The 22,072-nt window shown below is 37.7% G+C and overlaps 1 protein-coding gene across 14 annotated transcripts; it reads left to right on the plus strand.

Moving 5' to 3' along the window:
• The first annotated feature begins 236 nt into the window (after window positions 1-236).
• Window positions 237-3,131, plus strand: LOC149167932 (polygalacturonase 1 beta-like protein 2). 14 transcript variants are annotated; one of them, XM_089433253.1, is made up of 3 exons: window positions 237-255; window positions 1,009-1,083; window positions 1,210-3,131. In XM_089433253.1, the coding sequence occupies exons 2-3, from the start codon at window positions 1,018-1,020 to the stop codon at window positions 3,007-3,009; spliced, it is 1,866 nt and encodes a 621-aa protein (XP_089289379.1). In that variant the 5' UTR covers window positions 237-255; window positions 1,009-1,017; the 3' UTR covers window positions 3,010-3,131. The 14 variants fall into 14 exon arrangements, with proteins under 14 accessions (XP_089289379.1, XP_089289378.1, XP_089289377.1 ...); XM_089433252.1 differs by having other exon boundaries at window positions 241-255; window positions 1,201-3,131; XM_089433251.1 differs by lacking the exon at window positions 237-255 and adding an exon at window positions 279-297.
• The last annotated feature ends 18,941 nt before the right edge of the window (window positions 3,132-22,072 follow it).

Below are 22,072 nucleotides of genomic sequence, written 5' to 3' on the forward strand. Positions count from 1 at the left end.
AGTAAAACAATTTATCAGATTTTAATTTGGTAATTTTTTTGAGAAATTTAGATTACAATTATCAAAATTAACGATTTTGAATTTCTATTTTTGATAATACTAAATTCAATTCCTCAATAAACCGTCTTCAATATTTTAAATATGAAAAAATAACTTTGCCCTGCAAAATTGTGGCCTCCGCAGACAACGCTGAAAATTGATTGCTGTATGTTGTCGAATATTACTTTTGTTGCGGGCTCCAATGCAGTGTGCCAGGTACCCACAATCCAGATGGCAATTTTGACTCTTCACATATATGTAAGAGAAAATGAATTTGCCTGTTTTCTCCTTTTTCTTCCCTAGAGATGCAAGATGCCGCATCCACTATGATTATTCGCATTATTACTTTAATTTAGTGCCCAATTCTCTCAGATTCATCATCATGACTATCAATCTTGAAATTGCAACAGAGCTGCTCCTGGTTGCTTTTTAAGGGATACCCTTGCTTCTCTTCTCTTCAAACTTATCATCCTAGGTGAGGCCAACCCCAAGTTTTGTTGCTTTATGGTGGCGCTTTGAGTGTTTTCTATAAGAAACTTCAAACTTATCATCCTAGGTGAGGCCAACCCCAAGTTTTGTTGCTTTATGGTGGCGCTTTGAGTGTTTTCTATAAGAAAAACAAATGCTTGTAGGGATGATCTGATCATCATATGCATGACTTTGGATTTTGGGTTGTCGCACTAACACAGTTTAACTTGAGGTTCTTATTTTTCATTGGTTATTTAAACACGCACTTTGTCGCTATCCTCCCCCGGATTCTTCTGATTCACACTCTGCATGTCCTGCCACTATTCTGAACAGATCATATACTTGCAAGTTGCATGTAATCAAAGAAATATATTCTATTCGTGTTTAGTTGAAATCATGCGTCTTATCTTCACCACTAGTACTCAACTTTTTATTATTGCTGAGCTACTTGCAGCTACTCTATTATCTTTGTCATGCATTGCTGTTGATGTCTCTGAGCAGATTGAGGAGATGGCACACAAGCGAGATCACATCTTGGTGCTCATTCTTATGACCATATCCACATTTACATTTATGGTAAGTACACAATTCAAACTCTGATATCTTCTTTTGTAGAACGAGCTGGTCTGAATCTTTTGTAGAAGAAGAGTATGGTTATGGTTTCCATGTAATACACAATGATTAGAGCCATAGATGGTGCAGATTCCTACTTGCCATGGCGGATCACATCATCCATTTGCGGCGAAGGCGTCGTTGTTACGATTCTGGCGCCGCGTGTTGCCGAATGCGAGGCTCCCACCCTTCTTGTTGGAGAAGGCCTCCCCTCTGAACGCAACTTCAGTGGCCGTCTTTGGTGGCTACATTGCAAATCACACACTTTCCGACCACATTGCATCTTTTTGCACTGCTGCAGATCTCCTCTGCACTCGAAGAATCGCGGAGGGCGGAGCTGTGAATGCTGTGACGGAGGACGTGGATTTCCAGAGTTATCATGGAAAAGACTTCAAACGCTACAAGGTCGGAGGCGTTTCTGGCACCGACAGCTTCAAAAATTACTCAGACGGAGACAACGTGGTGAAGGGCGATTTCAAAGGATACGGGCGGGATGGCAATTCACAATCTGAAGTTTTTGCAAATTACGCTCCCCAAACCAATGTTGAAGACGAAGGTTTTACAACGTATGGTAGCGGAGGCAGTGCAGGCTCTAGCGATTTCTCTAGTTATGGATCGAATACCAACGTTCCCGATCACCATTTCAAGAACTATGGCACCGACAGTAACGCGGCCATTCAGGATTTCACCAGCTACGGCGACAACTCCAATGTCATACAGAATGACTTCGCCACTTACGGGAAGGACGCCAACGGCATTTTGACTGGCTTCACAAGCTATGCCCAAACCTCCAATGTTATTACCAACAGTTTCAAAGGATACAGTGAGAACGGCAACGGCCCCCTTGATCGATTTACTTCATATGCAGATAACGGCAACGTCCCCAGAAATGAGTTTGAAAGCTACGGCGCCAACGGAAATGGGGCCTTGCAAACCTTCACCAACTATGCAGACGGCGCCAATGTACCCCAAGATATTTTCAAGTCCTATGGGAAGGATGCCAATACTCCTCTTGTGACATTCAATAACTACGGGAATTCGTCAAACTCTCAGCAGGATGAATTCAAGCAATACGGAAAGGGTTCCAACAGTCCTCTCATGCAGTTCACCAGCTACGCCAAAAACACCCAATTCACGGAGTATGACAAGAACGGCACGGGCGCAACATTCTCATCCTACACTAACTCCACTACTTCCGCCTCCCCCGCCATCGGCGTGGAAGCGGGGAAGTTCTTCCGAGAGAATCTGCTGGTCCAAGGTTCGAGTCTCCCTTTGCCCAACCTGAAAGATTACATGCCCAGGAGATCATTCCTGCCTCGATCTCTGGCCGACAAGCTTCCCAGCTTCAGCAGCCAAAGCTTGGGAGAGCTGGTACGAATGTTCCGCATTCCAGAGAATTCGAGCATGGAGGGAATGATGGCGAAGACGCTAAAAGAATGTGAACGCCCGGCGGTGAAGGGAGAAATAAAGAAATGTGTGACATCGATAGAAGGAATGGCAGAGTTTGCGGTGGGGATATTGGGGGCGAAGGTGGAGGTGCTGACCACAGCGAGCACGGCGGGATCTGGAGAGCGCGTCAAAGTCGGGGAAGTGAAGGGGAAAGATGGAGGGAGAGTGACGAGGTCGGTATCGTGCCATCAGAGTATGTTTCCGTATCTCGTCTATTATTGCCATTCAGTGCCCAAGGTGAAGGTGTATGAGGCTGCACTCATGCGCAACTCCACTTCCAAGGCCCAGAAAATAAACGATGGAGTGGCCATCTGCCATTTGGATACCACGGAGTGGAGCGCAGGGCATGCTGCATTCGTGGCGTTGGGACATAACCCCGGCCAGATCGAGGTCTGCCACTGGATATTCGAAAACGATCTCATCTGGGTACCTCTACCCTGATGTGATCGTAACCATATTTGCTACCCTGCCATCTTACGAAATAAAGACGATGCACAGCATCTGTAAGCACCGTTCAATAAATAAATTATTTCGTCAAATGATGGCGAAGTAATTTTTTCCTCTGTTGAGATGTATTTCTTCATCTTTTGGAATGAATGTCATCATCTCTTCCTTCCCCTTTAACTCGATAGTAATATATAATGCATTACGTGCCTCTTAGAACTAGATTGCAATCACCATAATGAACTGGAGATACAAGTAGTTAATAATCGGCGGACTTACTATTGAATCTCCAGCTCATTCAGTGTCTTGTGTTGAGTGTTATCTCTGATGTGGTATCAGAGTGAGTCGTGATACCAACTGAATTGCTCTGTTGCTTCAGCTGCTGGCTCGGCGGGAGAAAGAGGTGTCCAAGAGGTTGTAAGAGATCCCCAGTGCCGTGAAGGAGCATTCTGCAAGGAGTCCTGTGCTGTGAGAGTGCCGTAATCGAAGCCTCCAACATCTGAATTCAGCGGTGAATCTAAGGGTTTGGCCGACCTGTGGGAGTTGAGATTAAGTTGCAATGCCCTTTCATCTTGTAAAGTGTGCGAGACGCTGATTGACCTGTCCCTCACCCGCCGAAAGGGCACGAAAATACTGAAACCTAAACAGTTGCAGACAAAGAGATGAGATGAAAAGTTTGATTTTATTTTGGAGTTGTGGAGTGTCTCAACGATGAGATGAAAAGTTTGATTTTATTTTGGAGTTATGGAGAAAAGTTTGATTATATTTCAATATTTTATTGAGCTGCGGATTGTCTCCGCGATGAAATGAAAAGTTTGATTTTATTTTGGAGTTGTGGATTGTCTCGACGATCAGATGAAAAGTTTGATTTTATTTTGGATGTGTTTTCAGGGTATTTTATTTTTATTTTTTAAGGTTTGGAAAAAAATTTTGAGGTGAAATTTTAATTTGTGTTATTTAAATTAGTTTTTTAATTATATATATGAATTTAACACCCTGAAAAATTCTTTGAATACTTTTATCATGCAGAAATTAATTAATTGTGTAAATATTACCTATTAAATTTATGATTTAAATAAATTCTTTAATAAAACCTACCTATAAATTTAAATTTTTAAATTTTCATACTTTTGGTTACTAAAAATAACTAATATTATTTTTAATAAATCCCACTTATAAATTTGAGTTTTCTTTTCATGCTTTTGCTCACTAAAAACAACTAGCTTTATTTTTAGTAAAGCCCACTTATAAATTTGAGTTTTCTTTTCATGCTTTTGGTTAAAAGGAAAAATAAGAAGTTCATTTAAAAGAAATTGACCACACACAAAAAAAGTTATTGTCGCAAAAAAAGGGATTATTTTCGCATAGTGTGAAAAAAGGAGTTTTCTTTTTTCGTGCGTGTGGTTAAAAGCAGAAATAAATTCATTTATAATAAAAATAAAAATACAAGGAAAAAACGTTATTGCCGCATGGTGTGAAAAAAATATTGGTACATGGTGTGGATTAAAGCAGTTGGTTTTTTTTCAGGGAAAAAAATTATTGTCGCATAGTGTGAAAAAAAGTTATTGGTGCATGGGTGAATTAAGAGATATAACGTTTTTAAAGTAAGGTTTTTAAAATAGTAGCTTTTTTTTTCAAGTGGCGAGAGAATGATATATACAAACAAACATTATAAGAAGGTTTTATTTATGGTGATTGTGGTGTAAAGTTTATGAGGAGATAATTTTATAAATAAGATTTTATTGATGGTGAGTATATTTAAATATTTTGTTTTGTGCGATCATTTTAGATTTTATGAATTTGGGTGTATTTGGTTTTAGATCTGGATTTGGTTGCATTTTGTTGATTGGAGAAAGAATTTTTGTCGTCATGTCAAATTTTCTGGCTAATACTTATTTGAATGAATCTACTAAATTTCATGGAGGAAATTATGTGAATTGGAAACTCAAGTGTAACAATTCTAGAGGGTTAAAATTTGTGGTCAATTGTGAGTGGGGATGAGCCCAAACCCACCGTTGGAGCTTTTGTTTTAGATTGGGAGAAACGGGAGACGAAAGCAAAGGTGTTGTTGCATATGTCGTTAAAGGACAACATTATTCCTCATATCAGAGATTGCAAGACATCCAAACAAACGTGGGATGTGCTCAAGGGTTTATATGAAACAACAAATACAAACTGGATCTTATTTTTGAAGACTAAGCGTTTATCTCTAAAAATGGAAGCATATGAAAGTATAAGCAATTTCATGTCTATTGTCAAAGATTTAAGTAATAAGTTAGGAGATATTGATGAACAGGTGCCCAGTACTAACTTAGTCACCATCACATTAAATGGCTTAGTGTAAGATTATCAAAATTTTGTTTCAAGTCTCTCACCTTGAGAGAAGCCCCCTACATTTGATGAATTGACAGGAATTCTTCTACAAGAGGAGAGGATGAAGAGCTTCAAATTTGACATTGGTAGTTAAGGGTAAACAACCATACAGAGGCAAGCCCTGGGACAAGAACAAAGGAGGCATGTTTCAAGAAAAACAGAAAGTTATGACACCATCTAAATTACCAACTCATGATAAGAGAAATGATGATTGTTATTATTATGGCAAACTTGGGCATCACTCTAAATATTGCTATAAAAGAAAATATAATGAGTTTAGACAAAGAAACAAAAGGCATAATGGAAATTTTGTGGGCAAAGATACCTCAATCAGTGATGGATTTAAAAATATCATATTATTTGTTTATGATGTTGCATTGTCTGTGGAAACTGATGATGTGAATTATTGGTTCATTGATTCTGGTGCATCACTTCATATGGCTTGTAACAAGGATTGGTTTGATGAATATTATGAGAACATTGATGGAACATATGTTTATCTAGGAGATAACAAATCACTTAAAGTTCAATGTTATGGAATAACAGATGCAAATTTGCCTAATGGACAAGAGAAACAAAGGTGTTATAGACATTTTTGTGCCTTACAGCATGAAGCATGAAATGTCCATAATCTAAGGGATCCAAAGTCCCTAAACATGTTGTTCCTACCCCTAGAGGAACAAGGTCAGCAAACCACAGCACTGAATAACAGTTCTCCACCTGAAAACACTCAAAAACAAGGCAATTCTGGATCATGTCAACTGCTCCACTGAGCATCTGCGCTGAATGTCAACTGCTCCACTGTCTACCTGCGTTGAATGTCAACTGCAAAGAAGGCTACCTGCGCTGGGCGAGTTTGGACATGTGGCACAGTCATTCCTCAAGGTGTCAATGCCCAGGAAGCTTCCAAAATGACACTTGGATCAGGGAATTCGACTGGTGATGAGTAAGAGGGTCTAGATCTCCAAGTGGAAGCAAGAACCTCCAAGTGGACTCAAGAACCGAAGAATAACTAAAGTGAGAGAGGACACTAGTCAGCTTCATGCCAGCCTCAAGCTGACTCATCCTTTCTCCAAAACTCCTATATATAGAGCTCTCTCATGAGGTCTAAGGAGGCTGGAATCTGGTGAATGTAAGGAAGTGATGTTGGTTTGAGTTTAGAACTATTGGGTGATTTGCTTTGAAGGAGGTGAAGAGGAGATTTCTTTCTGCTGGGAGGTGATGCTGGATTGGGCCTCTTATGGTTGTATCACTTCCTGAACTTTACTTCTTCCATTAATAAAGCATTTGAGGTTCTTCTATATACATATGTCTCAATGATGTGTTGCTATACTTGTGTATTTGATTTATTCTAATCCTTGAATCAATTATGAATGTATGCTTCTTGTAGTTTCCCTCTCTTGCCATTTTGCAGGATCTTGGTGTAGCTGGGCCAGTGAAAGAGCAAGGAGCTGGGAGCAAGCAGCAAAGAGAGAAGATTGGATCAATCATTAGCGAAAGACATCGGTTAGTGGATCTCTTTCTTCCCTCTTTTACATCTCATAAAGAAGTAATCTCAAATAGCTTTGCTTCGATTGTTGCTGAGGTACTATCACCCTTAGAGTGGGATAGGGTCATTCCGTATTGGATACTTTTCCCAACAACAAAAGGCATAATGTGATGCATGTTCCTGGTATAAAAAAGAATTTAATTTATGTTTCTACTATTGTTGACTAAGATTTGAAGGTGAAATTTGTTAAATCACAGTGTGTTGTGAAAGATATTCAAGATCATTACAAGGTTATTACCACAAGTACTAGAGTTGGAGGGTTGTATAAGTTGGATGTGACCAACACAAGTCATCAAGCGTTGGCATCTACAACAATGTCAACAATAGAGTTATAGCATCAAAGGTATGGGCATCTAAATCACAATGATTTAATGTTAGTTCAAAAGAAAACAATGGTTGAAGGTCTTCTTGTTATGAAGAATGATCGTGTTGAATGTGAAGCATGTGTACTTGGCAAGCAACATAGAGAAGAATTTTCTATACATAAAGAAAAAGGCAAAGGGAAATGTTTGAATTAATTCATATGATGTATGTGGAACTATGTAAACTAGATCTCTTGGTGGAGCATCGTATTTTCTTATTTTTGTTGATGATAGATCTAGGCATATATGGGTCTATTTCATAAGAAAGAAGAGTGATGTTTTTGAGTACTTTAAAGAATTCAAGAGCATGGTGGGAAAAAAAATTGACAAGTGTATCAAAATTCTCAAATATCATCGAGGAGGAGAATATAAATCAAGAGAATTTAATGAATATTGTAAAAGCAATGGGAATCTAAACAATTTATAGTGCCACATACACCTTAGCAAAATAGAGCTGTTGAGAGGAAAAACAAAACACTAGTAGAATGTGCATGTAGTATGCTTCAAGGTAAAAATATTTCTAATGGTTTTGGGCTGAAGCCATTAATATTGTTGTTTGTTTAAAAAATAGGAGTCCAACCAAAAGTTTAGAGCTTCAAAAACTTTTTAAGCATTTTATGGGTATAAACCAAAAGTGGGTCATTTAAGAGTTTTTGGTTGCAAGACATTTGCTCATATTCCAAAAGATGAAAGAAGAAAACTTGATGCAAAGTCAATTAAGTGCACATTTATTGGTTATTGTGATGATAAAAAAGCATACAAGTTGTTTGATCCCATTTCTCATAGATTGCTTGCAAGTAGGGATGTGGTGTTTCATGAGAATGTAGATGAAGGTGATAAAATGAATAATACTAGTATATGGCATGATATTGATGATTATGTCAAAATAGATACAACTGTTGAACAAGAAAAGGAACAAGCACAAGAACATGTACAGGTTCACGAGCAAGGAGCATCAAACAGTCATGACACTCCAAGAATAGGTGAAGAGACTCCACAAAGAAGAAAGAAAGATGAAAATAGTAAAACTCCAAGAATGTCATCATGTCAAATTCAGGCACATATAAGGTATAAAGATTATTCATTAATGTCTCTTGTAATGAATGTTGTAGGACCTTCAAGCTATGAAGAAGCTAAAGAATATAAAGAATGGAGAGATGTAATTAATGAAAAAAATAAATCTATAATGAATAATGATACATGGGAATTAACAAAATTTCCTAAAATAAAGTTCTGATAGGATGAAAATAGTTGTATAAATCCAAGTTTAATGTTGATGGAAGTATTGATAAGTATAAAGCTAGATTGGTTGCAAAAGGTTACTCACAAAAGGAGGGAATTGATTATGAATATACTTTTTCACCTATAGCTAAGTTGAATGCAATTAGAATAATGATTACATTAGCTACAAAACATAATTGGAAAATGTAGAAATTCTCACTGTAGATTAAACTGATTATGCAATGTACTAAAGCAAAATACTTAATCTACTTCTACAATCAAACTTGCGGAAGCTTAATAGATTTGAGCAAGATCAAACAGAACACATACAATAGAGAAGAAGAATCAATACACATGAAACACAAAAGAATACTCTGGGGAAAGCCTCAGCGAAAAACCCCGCTATCTGTATTATCATACAAGTGGAAATATCTCAGGATTACACAAAGCTTTAGCTCTCACAGCTATCCAGCGCTCAGTACAATCCCTCACTGCTACTCATAGACAAACAAGGCTTCTCACAAACCTTCTCCTCTGCCCTCCAAGCCTCATATTTCCTTGCGTTGTTCCTCTGGGATGATTCACTTTCAACCAAGTGGAACACTACTCTTACACACTATAAAACTGCACAATCCTCAAGGAATGAACTCCTTCTGCATGCAAGAGATTTTCTCATAGGAAATTCTTGCAACTGATAGTACACTTTCCCTGCCTTTAATATCAATTGGGTCTTTGTCTGAACTGACATGCATGAGTTATTTATGAAAGAATATTTAGTTATCTGGAGTACACTAGTTGCACGCATGCATGCATTAACTAATTGAACTCACAATCAGTGCCACAAACTGTTTGGAACTAATCTAACTGGACTTAACTCATTTAACTAAGCTAACTAATTACAACTCAAATAAAACTCATCCTTATCTCCTTAATTAAGGGATAACTTCCTCAATCAAAGGGATAATTGTTGCATGACTTCACAAAGACTTCATGTTTGAATTTCTCCAACTAATTAACTCAAGATGAGTTAATTAATTTATTTTTTTTCAAACAGTTGGTGAGACTAAATTCGAATTTTAATTCTCAATTTTAATTCAAGGACAAATTAAAATTGGAATATCCTGAAATGCTATCTTTAGCAATGCTATTTTTAGCATTTCTTGTTGTTATTTTCAACACTCCCTCTCAACAAGAAAGGGATTATCTGCCACCTCGATCCTGTCTCTATGGAACTCAAATTTACACTTTGACAATGCCTTAGTCAAAATGTCAACATCTTGCTCCTCAGTTGAAATATACTGCAACAACATGATCCTCCTTGCCACACAGTCTCTGAGATGATGATACCGAATGTCGATATGCTTGGACCTGTCATGAAATACTGGATTCTCAGAGAGTTTGATACAACTCTGATTATCACAATAGATCACAGTTGGATCCATCCTCTGATCAAACAAACCAACTAGAATTTTCCGCATCCAAATGGCCTCACATGCTACCTGACTTGCAACCATGTATTCAGTCTCTGCTGAGCTGAGTGCAATTGACCTTTGTTTCCTACTGTACCAAGAAATTGCAACTGAACCAAGGTTGAAAATTCCTCCTGATGTGCTCTTTCGATCTGATGGACTCCTTTCCCAATCTACATCTGTGAAGCCCTGTAGCTTCACTCCATCTGACCGTCTGTACCATAATCCATACTGAGATGTGCCTCTGAGGTATCTCAAAACATGCTTAACTGCCTTCCAAAACAGCTTGGTAGGCTGAACCATAGCTTGACTCAGCTGGTTCACCGCATAGCACAAATCTGGTTGTGTTTTCACTAAGTACATCAGTGAACCCACAAGTTGCTGATACACAATAGCTTCTACTACTTTTCCTAAAGTAGCATCCTCCTTCCTCCAGTTACCTTCTAGAGGAGTCTGCATGGGCTTGCACTTCTCCATGTGGAATCTCCTGAGTATCTCATTGGCATACTTGCCTTGAGACACAAACACTTCCCCATCCTTCTGCCACACTTCCATGCCTAGAAAGTAGTGCATGAGACCCATGTCTTTCATCTCGAACTCTCTTGCAAGGTCCTCCTTGCAAGACATGATCAACTGATCATCACCTGTCAATATCAGATCATCAACATAAATAACAATGATCAACTGCTTACCTTCCACCATGATGTGGTACAATTTCGCATCCGCTTCACTCTTTGTGAAACCCAACCTGGTGAAGTAGTTTTCGATCCTGGTGTACCAAGCACGAGGTGCTTGATTCAACCTGTACAAAGCTCTCTTGAGTTGGCACACATGCAACTCATGATCAAAGGTCTCAAAACCTTCCGGCTACTCTATGTACACCTCTTCCTCAATCTTTCCATTGAGGAATTGATGCAGGAGCATCAAGGGCATTTTTTTATTTGTAAATATGTTAGAAAAGGGGGTGTGACAAATTGTAATATTTTATTAATTAATTTGTTATTTTTAATAAAATAGGAGATAATTATGAAAAGAGCAGATTATGTAAATATTCTTTTAATAAATAAAAGGATATGAGAGAAATAGTTTAGGAGCAAAATTTGGGATTATGATTTCTATGTATGGGATTAGTTGAGGATTAGGTGGAGAGATATTTTGAGTGAATTAAATGCATTATTTGTGTATAAATAGGAGTGGGTTTTGTGAGAAAAATAGACTTGAATAGTTGGAGAGTGAGAGTGATTGAGAGCAGGCTTGAACAGCCAAGGCTGTAAGCCTCTGGCAAATTGTAAGGGCCATGAACGTTGAATATTTGGCCAAGAAGAAAAGTTTGTAAGTATGTTCATTTTTATGAAAGTGTGATTTTGAGTTATGCGCCTTAATTTGGTCAATTCATGTATGGGTCAATTACTGTGTTAAGAGTGAATTTGCTGGAAATTGCTGGTTAATTAGTGCATTTATTCCTGTGGAATAATAATGGTGGGCGCATGGATTAAATATGGAAACATTGTGATCACAAGTGTCACATAAGAATAGATAACTGCAAACATTAGTCGATGAACAAGGCAGCGCTGAAATCGACCTTCAGATATTGGATATCTGGCATCACAGTTATAAACCAATAGAATACTGTGAATTGGGTATTTGATTAATAAAGGTTAAACCTCTGTTTGCTAGAATGTTCAAATCGATTAGCTGGATTTTAGATCTGAATGGATTATGGCATGATTGTATGAAGGGCGCAGACTTTTAACTCAGTCCAGTATAAGAACGTAGTTTTCAGAATGAACACAGCTTTCAGGATTGAGTAGTATGTGATTGTATAGAAATCGATTGGCAGTTTTAAAAGTGTATAAGTCTGTTGGATAAAATCTATTATTAAATGCCAGATTCATTGTGAATCGATCCCCATGATTGAAGATCTTAGCGCTGAATGTATTGATTGAAACAGTTCAAAGTTATTGAGTGATCGGTTTGTGTACAAGACGTAGAGTCAAACGGAGCTCAATTAGACTTGGAAAGTCGACTTCATAGTGGGTGGAATTGTTTAATGGAATTTGGACTGAACTGTTTGAAATCGTGTTTGAATTAAAACTGCAGGTTCAAATCCTGATTGATGAAAAGCGGTTGGATGAAATTGTTTAAATCCAACGCAGAGTTGTATATATATCTTGCACAAAGCCGACTGAGGAGTAGTCTAAAACGCAGAGCTTATGAAGCGCAGAACTAAACTCTGTGTGTTAATTGATTGTAATTGCAATAAAGGGTTGTTGCTCTATCGATGGAATTCAGATCCGCAATCACATGTATAAATGATGTAATGTGGAATCACATGTATAAATGATGATATATTGCAGGAGTTGAACAGAGTAAGATCGAATGAAAGTGTTAGCTAGACTTGAACATGCGTAATTCAAAAGGTCGATTCCAAGAAAGCGCAGTCCAGAAGTTGAAGGCGGTCCAGAGGTTGATATATTGCCGAAATTCGAATGGGTAAGATATGTTGGTGTTTGCATAAAGATGATATATGGTCGTATTAAATTGCCAGACTCAATCTTCACAAATGGGTGCATTTGTTTATGGAGATTGTTTGAAAATCCGTATTGAAAAACCATATATGCAGATTGTAGTTTTGAAATGATGTGTATAAACACATGTGAATGTTGGTGATTAAAGAATGAGGGAATTAAGACATGGGTATGGTTTAAGGAAGCATTCACAATTTTGATGCTTTAGACATATTTACTGTGATATGGTGAAAGATAGCTTCCGCAATTGGGAAATATATGAAATTGCCCTGTCTTGGAATGTTAATTGGGCAGTGATTGCAAAGCATTTGTATATGCGCAGAAATTATTGAAGATTCTGGGGTTTGCAGGCTAGCCCTGCATCATTTTTGGTATCAGAGCTTGGCTCTGTTGAAATTGAAGGTGTTTGTTTTTTTTCTGAATGAGGACAGAAGGTTTTGTTGAAAACTAAAGTGTGTTTCTTTGAATGTGTGATGAATGACTGAAAGGAAGATCAGATTTCTAAATCTGATATGCAAACTACACAAGTGAACAGGATTGCAGAAATGAAGGGAGGACAAGATCATGCAAGATCTTAAAGGTGAGATGATTTCCTGATTTGAAATTTATGAATTGAAGTTTATGGTTGCAGAGAAGATGATGGCAGTGAACCTGGCATTCAGCTAAAAGCTGGATAAAGAGGACAATTGCAGTGTCCTGAAGAAGAAGGTGAGTTGAAGAGATAGCCTGGAGAGAGCAGAGAGAGTGCTCAAGGGTTCCAGAGGCAGTGAACCAAGTACTTACCAAAAGACTGAGTGAGGAGAGCTTGGTGAGGTAAGTGGCAGCAGAAGAGATTGTTGTCGTAGAGGCTAGTGCAACTCATGGTGAGTGAGAAACTCATGGAGAAGATGATCATGGAGGATCAGAGAAGAGGTTCAGAGGAATGCCACAGAGGTGAGATGACTGATGAGGTCCGAGAAAGAGAGATTGCAGTAATAAAGGTACAATTGCAGGTACTGGAAGAATGGCTGCAAGAGCAGGAAAACCAAAATAGAAAATGGATCTTTCCACTGAAGGGGAAGAGAGTGATTTGGCGACAATTGCAGGTGAAGTTGAGGCAAAGTGTGATTGCCTTATTGAAGAAAGGACTTAGAGTTCTTGACGCAGAGTTGGAATTTGAAAATTCCACACGCAGATCTGTTCAGAAGGAAGTATTGGAGGAAGCAGTCGAGACTGAAAAGTCTTGTGGTTTTAAAACTAATGAGTTGTGTATGTTTGCAGGTACAGTACAGGGAGATGAGCAAGCTTTAGAGTTTGTTCAAGAAGAGTTGAATCTGAAGACTGTTCAGATCGATGCTGAGATAGCAAGATCTCAGGAGGAAATGAAGACAGAGGAAGCAGAAAATGATAAGTACTCTGAAAAAGAAAGCAGTGATGCTTTTGTTGTTACAGTACAAGAGAAAATTCTTGTGGATGTTGAAGAAGAGAATCAGTCTGAAGCGCAGATAGGGAAAGTAACAGTTGATACTGTTGAACATTTTGATATGCAAACTGAAAGTTTATGTATCACTGCAGGTGATGATGATATGCTTCAGCAATGCTACAGAGAAATTGCCTTGTTGGAATACTTGTTGATAAATTCAGAGTATGATAGAAAGATTGCAGCAGATGAAAGAGTTCAGTACAGTGAACGAGAGCAGAAAGACATCTTGGAGATAGATGGTAAGAAGGCGAGACTAGCTGACAGTCTCATGGTGAATGCGAATCAGCATACTGATGTGCTGACAGAGAAGTTGGGAAGAAACTCAGAGCAGCATACTGAAGTGTTGCCAGAGAAAGCTGAGGAGAAAGCCAGTGAAGATTTTCTGAGTCTTGAAGAAGACTTAGAATTGCAGATGACTAAATCAACAAGTAAGACCATTGGGTCTTGTGATTTTAATGCTGACAATTTGATTGTGTTTACAGGTGATATAAAAGACAGTTCATCACTTGGAATTGTCTCGAGAGAAGAAGAACTGTTGCGGGTAGAAGATGAGACAGTCATGTCTCATAAACAGAGGCTTGTTACCATGGGTGACAAGAAAGAGTTGGCTTGTTTGTATAGCCAAGAGAAGACTGGTGTACGAAATTTTGGAGCTGCTACAATGTTAGAAGATGAGGCTACAATGTTTGAAGGACTTGATTTGATTGACAGAATCAATCAAGATGATGGTGGACAATTACTGAAGGTTGTCGAAGGGGAAGATGGAAGTTATGTTGGAGTTAATTTGCAGCATGTTGATGAAATGCTGAAATGTTTGCTGGAGATGTTTGAACCAGAGAAAGAAGTTGCAGATGAAATTGCAGGTGACGAGCAAAGGAATGTTGCAGAGGGACAGGAAGTTTGGGAGGTAGCAACATCCATAGTGACAGCTAGAGCAACATATGGGATGACATTTATGGTGACAGCTGAGACAACATTGACAGCAGCAGAAGAGGCACTGAAGCCTTATGGTTTTTATTCTAACAATTGTTTTGTGAGTACAGGTTTTATTGAAGATGCTGGAGAAAGTCTATTAGACAGAGAAATTGAAATGATGAGGCGGATGATGATGAAAGAATCCCGGAAGAGACCAGCAGCAGTGAAACAAAGGAGAAGCAGCAAAAGGAAGACAACAGAAGATTGCGAGAGCACAGCCAGTAGAGCGATGCAACATAAAGTGTGGAAACCTGGAGAAGAACATCAGAAAGAAGCAGCGACAAGTGGAAAGTTGCAGTACAAGATATGGGATCCAGGCATACATAGATTCGAACACATGATCAGGCGATCATGATTATTTTAATGTTGGGAGTTTGATGCAGGAGCATCAAGGGCATTTTTTTATTTGTAAATATGTTAGAAAAGGGGGTGTGACAAATTGTAATATTTTATTAATTAATTTGTTATTTTTAATAAAATAGGAGATAATTATGAAAAGAGCGGATTATGTAAATATTCTTTTAATAAATAAAAGGATATGAGAGAAATAGTTTAGGAGCAAAATTTGGGATTAGGATTTCTATGTATGGGATTAGTTGAGGATTAGGTGGAGAGATATTTTGAGTGAATTAAATGCATTATTTGTGTATAAATAGGAGTGGGTTTTGTGAGAAAAATAGACTTGAATAGTTGGAGAGTGAGAGTGATTGATAGTAGGCTTGAACAGCCAAGGCTGTAAGCCTTTGGCAAATTGTAAGGGCCATGAACATTGAATATTTGGCCAAGAAGAAAAGTTTGTAAGTATGTTCATTTTTATGAAAGTGTGATTTTGAGTTATGCGCCTTAATTTGGTCAATTCATGTATGGGTCAGTTACTGTGTTAAGAGTGAATTTGCTGGAAATTGCTGGTTAATTAGTGCATTTATTCCTGTGGAATAATAATGGTGGGCGCATGGATTAAATATGGAAACATTGTGATCACAAGTGTCACATAAGAATAGATAACTGCAAACATTAGTCGATGAACAAGGCAGCGCTAAAATCGACCTTCCGATACTGGATATCTGGCATCACAGTTATAAACCAATAGAATACTGTGAATTGGGTATTTGATTAATAAAGGTTAAACCTCTGTTTGCTAGAATGTTCAAATCGATTAGCTGGATTTTAGATATGAATGGGTTATGGCATGATTGCATGAAGGGCACATACTTTTAACTTAGTCCAGTATAAGAACGTAGTTTTCAGAATGAACACAGCTTCCAGATTGAGTGGTATGTGATTGTATAGAAATCGATTGGCAGTTTTAAAAGTGTATAAGTCTATTGGATAAAATCTATTATTAAATGCCAGATTCATTGTGATTCAATCCCCATGATTGAAGATCTTAGCGCTGAATGTATTGATTGAAACAGTTCAAAGTTATTGAGTGATCGGTTTGTGTACAGGATGTAGAGTCAAACGGAGCTCAATTAGACTTGGAAAGTCGACTTCATAGTGGATGGAATTGTTTAATGGAATTTGGACTAAACTATTTGAAATCGTGTTTGAATTAAAACTGCAGGTTTAAATCCTGATTGATGAAAAGCGGTTGGATGAAATTGTTTAAATCCAACGCAGAGTTGTATATATATCTTGCACAAAGCCGACTAAGGAGTAGTCTAAAACGCAGAGCTTATGAAGCACAGAACTAAACTCTGTGTGTTAATTGATTGTAATTGCAATAAAGGGTTGTTGCTCTATCGATGGAATTCAGATCCGCAATCACACGTATAAATGATGTAATGTGGAATCTGATGATATATTGTAGGAGTTGAACAGAGTAAGATCGAATGAAAGTGTTAGCTAGACTTGAACATGCGTAATTCAAAAGGTCGATTCCAAGAAAGCGCAGTCCAGAAGTTGAAGGCGGTCCAGAGGTTGATATATTGCCGAAATTCGAACGGGTAAGATATGTTGGTGTTTGCATAAAGATGATATATGGTCGTATTAAATTGCCAGACTCAATCTTCACAAATGGGTGCATTTGTTTATGGAGATTGTTTGAAAATCCGTATTGGAAAACCATATATGCAGATTGTAGTTTTGAAATGATGTGTATAAACACATGTGAATGTTGGTGATTAAAGAATGAGGGAATTAAGACATGGGTATGGTTTAAGGAAGCATTCACAATTTTGATGCTTTAGACATATTTACTGTGATATGGTGAAAGATAGCTTCCGCAATTGGGAAATATATGAAATTGCCTTGTCTTGGAATGTTAATTGGGCAGTGATTGCAAAGAATTTGTATATGCGCAGAAATTATTGAAGATTTTGGGGTTTGCAGGCTAGCCCTACATCAGGAATGCAGTCTTCACATCCATCTGATGGATCTTCCAACCCATCTGTGCTAATAGTGCCAACATCGATCTGATAGATGAGTACCTTGCTACAGGAGAAAAAGTCTCATCATAGTCGATCCCCTCGACCTATGAGAAACCACGGGAAACAAATCTTGCCTTATGTTTCTCCAAACTACCATCAGCAGCTTGTTTTACCTTGTAAAACCAACAGGAACTCACAACTGACTTGTTCTCTGGTCTTGGAACCCCATCCCAAACATTGTTCCGAACTATGGAGTCATACTCCTCCACCATAGCATCAACCCAAATCGGTTGTTATACTGCTTCCTCAAAGGAAGATGGTTCAGTCTCAACACATTCGCCAACAAGGGCCATGTATCCAGTGTACCTATCAGGTGACCTCCTCTGTCTGCGCTGAGAAGATGGTTCTCCCATATTCTCTCTCACATCTGACAACAATCTGTCAGCTTCTCTCGTACGCTTCTGCCCATCTCTGGAAGACTTTGCTTGAGTGGATGTCTCCATTCCTGGAACCTCTGCATGCGGCTGCTCTGCATCAGTCTGAGGCTCCTCCTCCTTAGGAACCAAAAATTCCTCCACAGCCCATAGTTGGAGCTCCCTCTCAAGGGAAACTCGCATGGCCTTCTGCTCATCAAACTTGAGATCTCTGCAAACCACTGTCCTCCGACTGGTAGGCAAATACACCCAATAGTTGTGGGGTGTATCAGTGTACCCCACAAGTATCCCCAACTCTGCTGTCGGCTCAAGTTTTTTTTGGGCATCCTTGGTCACATGGAAATATACCAATGAGCCAAAGATCTTGAAGTAACCCACATCTGGTCTCTTCCCGGAGAAGGCTTCCTCTGGTGTCTTCATCCCAAGTATGCGATGTGGGATTCTATTCTGCAAATAGACCGCTATGTTGCATGCCTCAACCCACAAATGAAGTGATAGGCCTTGGTCATGCAGCATCGCCCGAGATGCCCCCACAATCGTTATGTTCTTCCTCTCAGCCACCCCATTCTGCTGTGGGTTATGAGGTGCCGTCAACTCCTGTTTAATTCCTTCCGCTACACAAAAGTCCTTAAACTCTTGATAAGAATTGGTTTTCTTAATCAATTTTTTTTATTAATTTAAAACTAATCTTGCTAAATTAAAGATTATGATAAGCAAATATAATAAATAAAATTTATAAAAAACCCATTTAAAAAGAATAAGTGGAAAAAATGCTTTCAGTTCCACGAATTATTGTGACATAAGATGTAAATGCGGAGTCCTATTTTTATAGGACAAGAGGAAAATGGGAGGATATTATATACATAACCTATTTAAAAGAATAAGCGGAAAATATGCTTTGAGTTCTACCAATTATGTATAAAAATCATAAGATGTTAATGGGGAGTCTTATTTTTATAGGACAAGAAGAAAATGGGAAGGGGCATTATATAGATAACCTATTTAAGAAGAATAAGTGGAAAATATGCTTTGAGTTCTACCACTTATGTATAAAAATCATAAGATGCTAATAGGGAGTCCGATTTTTATAGGCCAAGGGGAGGCGAAGAAGGAAATGTGACTGAAAGGCTTAAAGCCCTCATTTTATGAATTTATAAAAATAAGTAAAGAGAGGTTGTTTGAGTACTATCATGTTTTGGAGTTACTAAATATATATTTTATTTAGTAAAACTTTCTAAGTAAATATAAAATAAAATTATTTTAATGTCATGACTCTTAGTTAGATAAGTTAAGCATCTATATGGCCACATTTCATGTTTAAAAAGGGGAGTTAAAGATTACTTTTCATGTTTGAAATTTGGGAAAGTTACCACATTTTTATCTACAATTTTTTTAACATAAATAGTCATCTTCACTCTCCCATATTTAAGCATTTAGAATTAGCTTATTGGTACCTTTCTAACACTCTACAAATTCACCCCGATTCCTTTAATTTGTAGATGGTGGGAGGTATTGACCTCTAGAAACAATAGCAAATGGTAACCTCATGGGAATTGGTGGGAATGGATCTTCTAATTGCTTAGGCATTAAACTTTAGAAAAAATTATTGAGCCCATTGTGACATCACTTGACACTCACATTGTGCATATTTTTATAGAGAAATGATGTGAAAATGATTAAGTGCCTTATTAACATCCACTTAAATTAATTTGATTTACCAAACCTATGTTACATTGCTTCAATGACAGAGAAATCAACTCTCATTGGTCAAACACCATTCCTCGTACACACGAATGATTCCTTTAGTAATATCTATTTTATTCTAAATTATCACACCCTTCAATTTATATGGTCCTGACTCATTCACTGTCTTTTCTTGCATGGAACCATGAAGAATGTTTGTTTAATAAAAATAACATATGAGTCTAAGAAGGGAACAAAGATGATCAAAATTAAAAGGTATTATAATTAAAGAAAAATTTAGAATCCACTTTTGATGGTGTGTCGATGGGTTGCAATGCACCACCAATTAGTCAAGGGACTCAACCCAAGAGAGAGACCCAATTAGACTCTCCCCTATTTGGGATAGTTAAATCCTTCAAGTTAATGGCCCAACAACTAGTTTCAATGGGATTTGGTGATGTAAATGAATACAAAATAATCGAAACACCTCAAAACACTACCATATATGTAGTAAAATAAAAGATATATAATTTAGCAAACAAGATTAGTCCATATCTATCAAATGACAACATTAAAATTCATATTATTTGCAGAAAAGAAAATACTAAATTTATTTAGCATAGCTATAGTAAACTAGACCACGATTAGTCTAAATATATTGGAGCACAACAAACACAAATTCATCTAAGTCCATACCTATCAAATGACAACGTTAACATTTATACTATTTGCAGAAAACAAAATACTAGATTTATTTAGCATGGCTAAGTAGACCAAGATTAGTATAAATCTATTGGAGAACAACAAACACAAATTCATCTAATTGCATAAAGGAATTTTTTTTAGGTTCAGTTGGTGAGACATGTCTGGGGATTGAACTTCCAATCACTTGGATACACAAGGGCTTGCCAACATGTTTTTTGCAAATTGTGCTACCACCTACGGACAATTGCATAAAGAATATTAAAGTGACTAGTTATGTTGAATTAATGAAACAATGAAAAGGAATGATTATAATTCTGTAACAAAATAGGTGCATCGAAAGTGTAGTCCGTTAATGCACAAATCCATGCCACATAGGTCCATGGAAACCATAGTTTAGAATAATCCTTATGCGATGGGCATGGAGTGAGATTAAAAACTAATTTAATTAACTAGAAATTGAAAGAAACAAATATAGTATATGCTCTGGAAAAGAAATCCCTGCCCACAGAATAATCTAAGGAACATATAACCCCCTTTAGTGAAGCAACTAAATTAGCTTAATTATAAATTAGAAAAAATAGATCTAATCTAATTTGCAAAAGAAATCCATATCCATAGAAATGAAATTCTTCATCAAATTTTCGATTGGGAAAAACTTTTCAATATTAACAATAGAGCAAGAATAGTTCTTTGTAACAGCCCTAGTCAAAAATCCATGTAATAAATTTAATAAAGGAAAAATAATAACCAAGGTCATGGGACACGTATTCCAAGTTGAATGTTGGGCAAAAACATAGTGATGGGGATCACTTGTGATTAACTAATGGCTATGGAAATTGGCAAACACGATGGAAAAGGATTTGGAAAGGCAAAGTAGCATTAATTGGCATTTTATTTATGAAAATAATGGAAATTAGGATAAAAGGAAGGTCAAAGATCACAGGTTGCATGTGAGGAGGAAAATGAAGGAAAATAATGGAAAATGAAAGAAATAGAGACCTCATTAATAAAAAGGCTTCTGAGGATTAGTTTGCAGCATTTTGTAGGTTAATACTTGGAGCTTTCATTTTCTATACTCTCTCTCTCTCTCATACTCTTGGACACTTAGAGTTTCTTGGAACACTCTTGGAGGGATGTGGCATACTTGGAATTTGGAGAAGGAAGGTTAAGGAAGAGTAGGGAAGTGCAAGAGGATATAGGGATCAACAACTACAACAGTTTTTGCTTGCCAGTACCGAGTTGCATGTATGATTTCCTTGCTAGTTTTGGCATTCATGGCACATGCATGTGGTTTCTTGGTTATGATTTGTCATTGGCATGGAGGATGGCCTGGCTTGACAATGGATTTACTTAGCCTTTCCATTTCCTGGATATCCATGATGTTGTGGGTTCTATCTTTGTTTTTTGGCTTGTCCTCATGTTCCTTTGGCTGTGGGTTGAGTTACTAGTTCCTGGAAGCATTGGTTGGACATACACTCTAGAAGCCCTGTAACAACTTGGGTTGAGTTACTAGGCCTGGAAGCCTTGGTTAGAAAATGCTCTAGAATCCCTTGGTGGGTTGAGTTACTAGTACTGGAAGCCTTGCTTGGAAAAACGCTTTGGAAGCCCAGCAACAGTTGTGGGTTGTGTTACTAGTCTTGGAAGCTATGGTTGGATAAAACACTCTAGAGCCCTGGACAACTTGGGTAGAGTCCAATCCAGCGATGGTTACTGATGTCAGACAGTGAGGTGGAATCAATAGTTTAACGTTGAGGTGGTTTTCCCTATGGAAGCCTTGGGTTTGTTTTGATTGAGTTGTTTTATGAGATCCCACATATTTGGTTCAACTCATGTATGGTTGGGTGGTACGTGGAAGTTCTAGACCTGGTTGCATTTTTTTATATATTAATAAGAGCTTATTGACTCTTCTATTTGATGGGTAAATACATTT

Source organism: Pinus tabuliformis, chromosome 5_1 (genome assembly GCF_031772625.1).
Source record: "Pinus tabuliformis cultivar Carrire ecotype Pingquan chromosome 5_1, CPIR1, whole genome shotgun sequence".
Lineage (NCBI taxonomy): Eukaryota > Viridiplantae > Streptophyta > Pinopsida > Pinales > Pinaceae > Pinus > Pinus tabuliformis.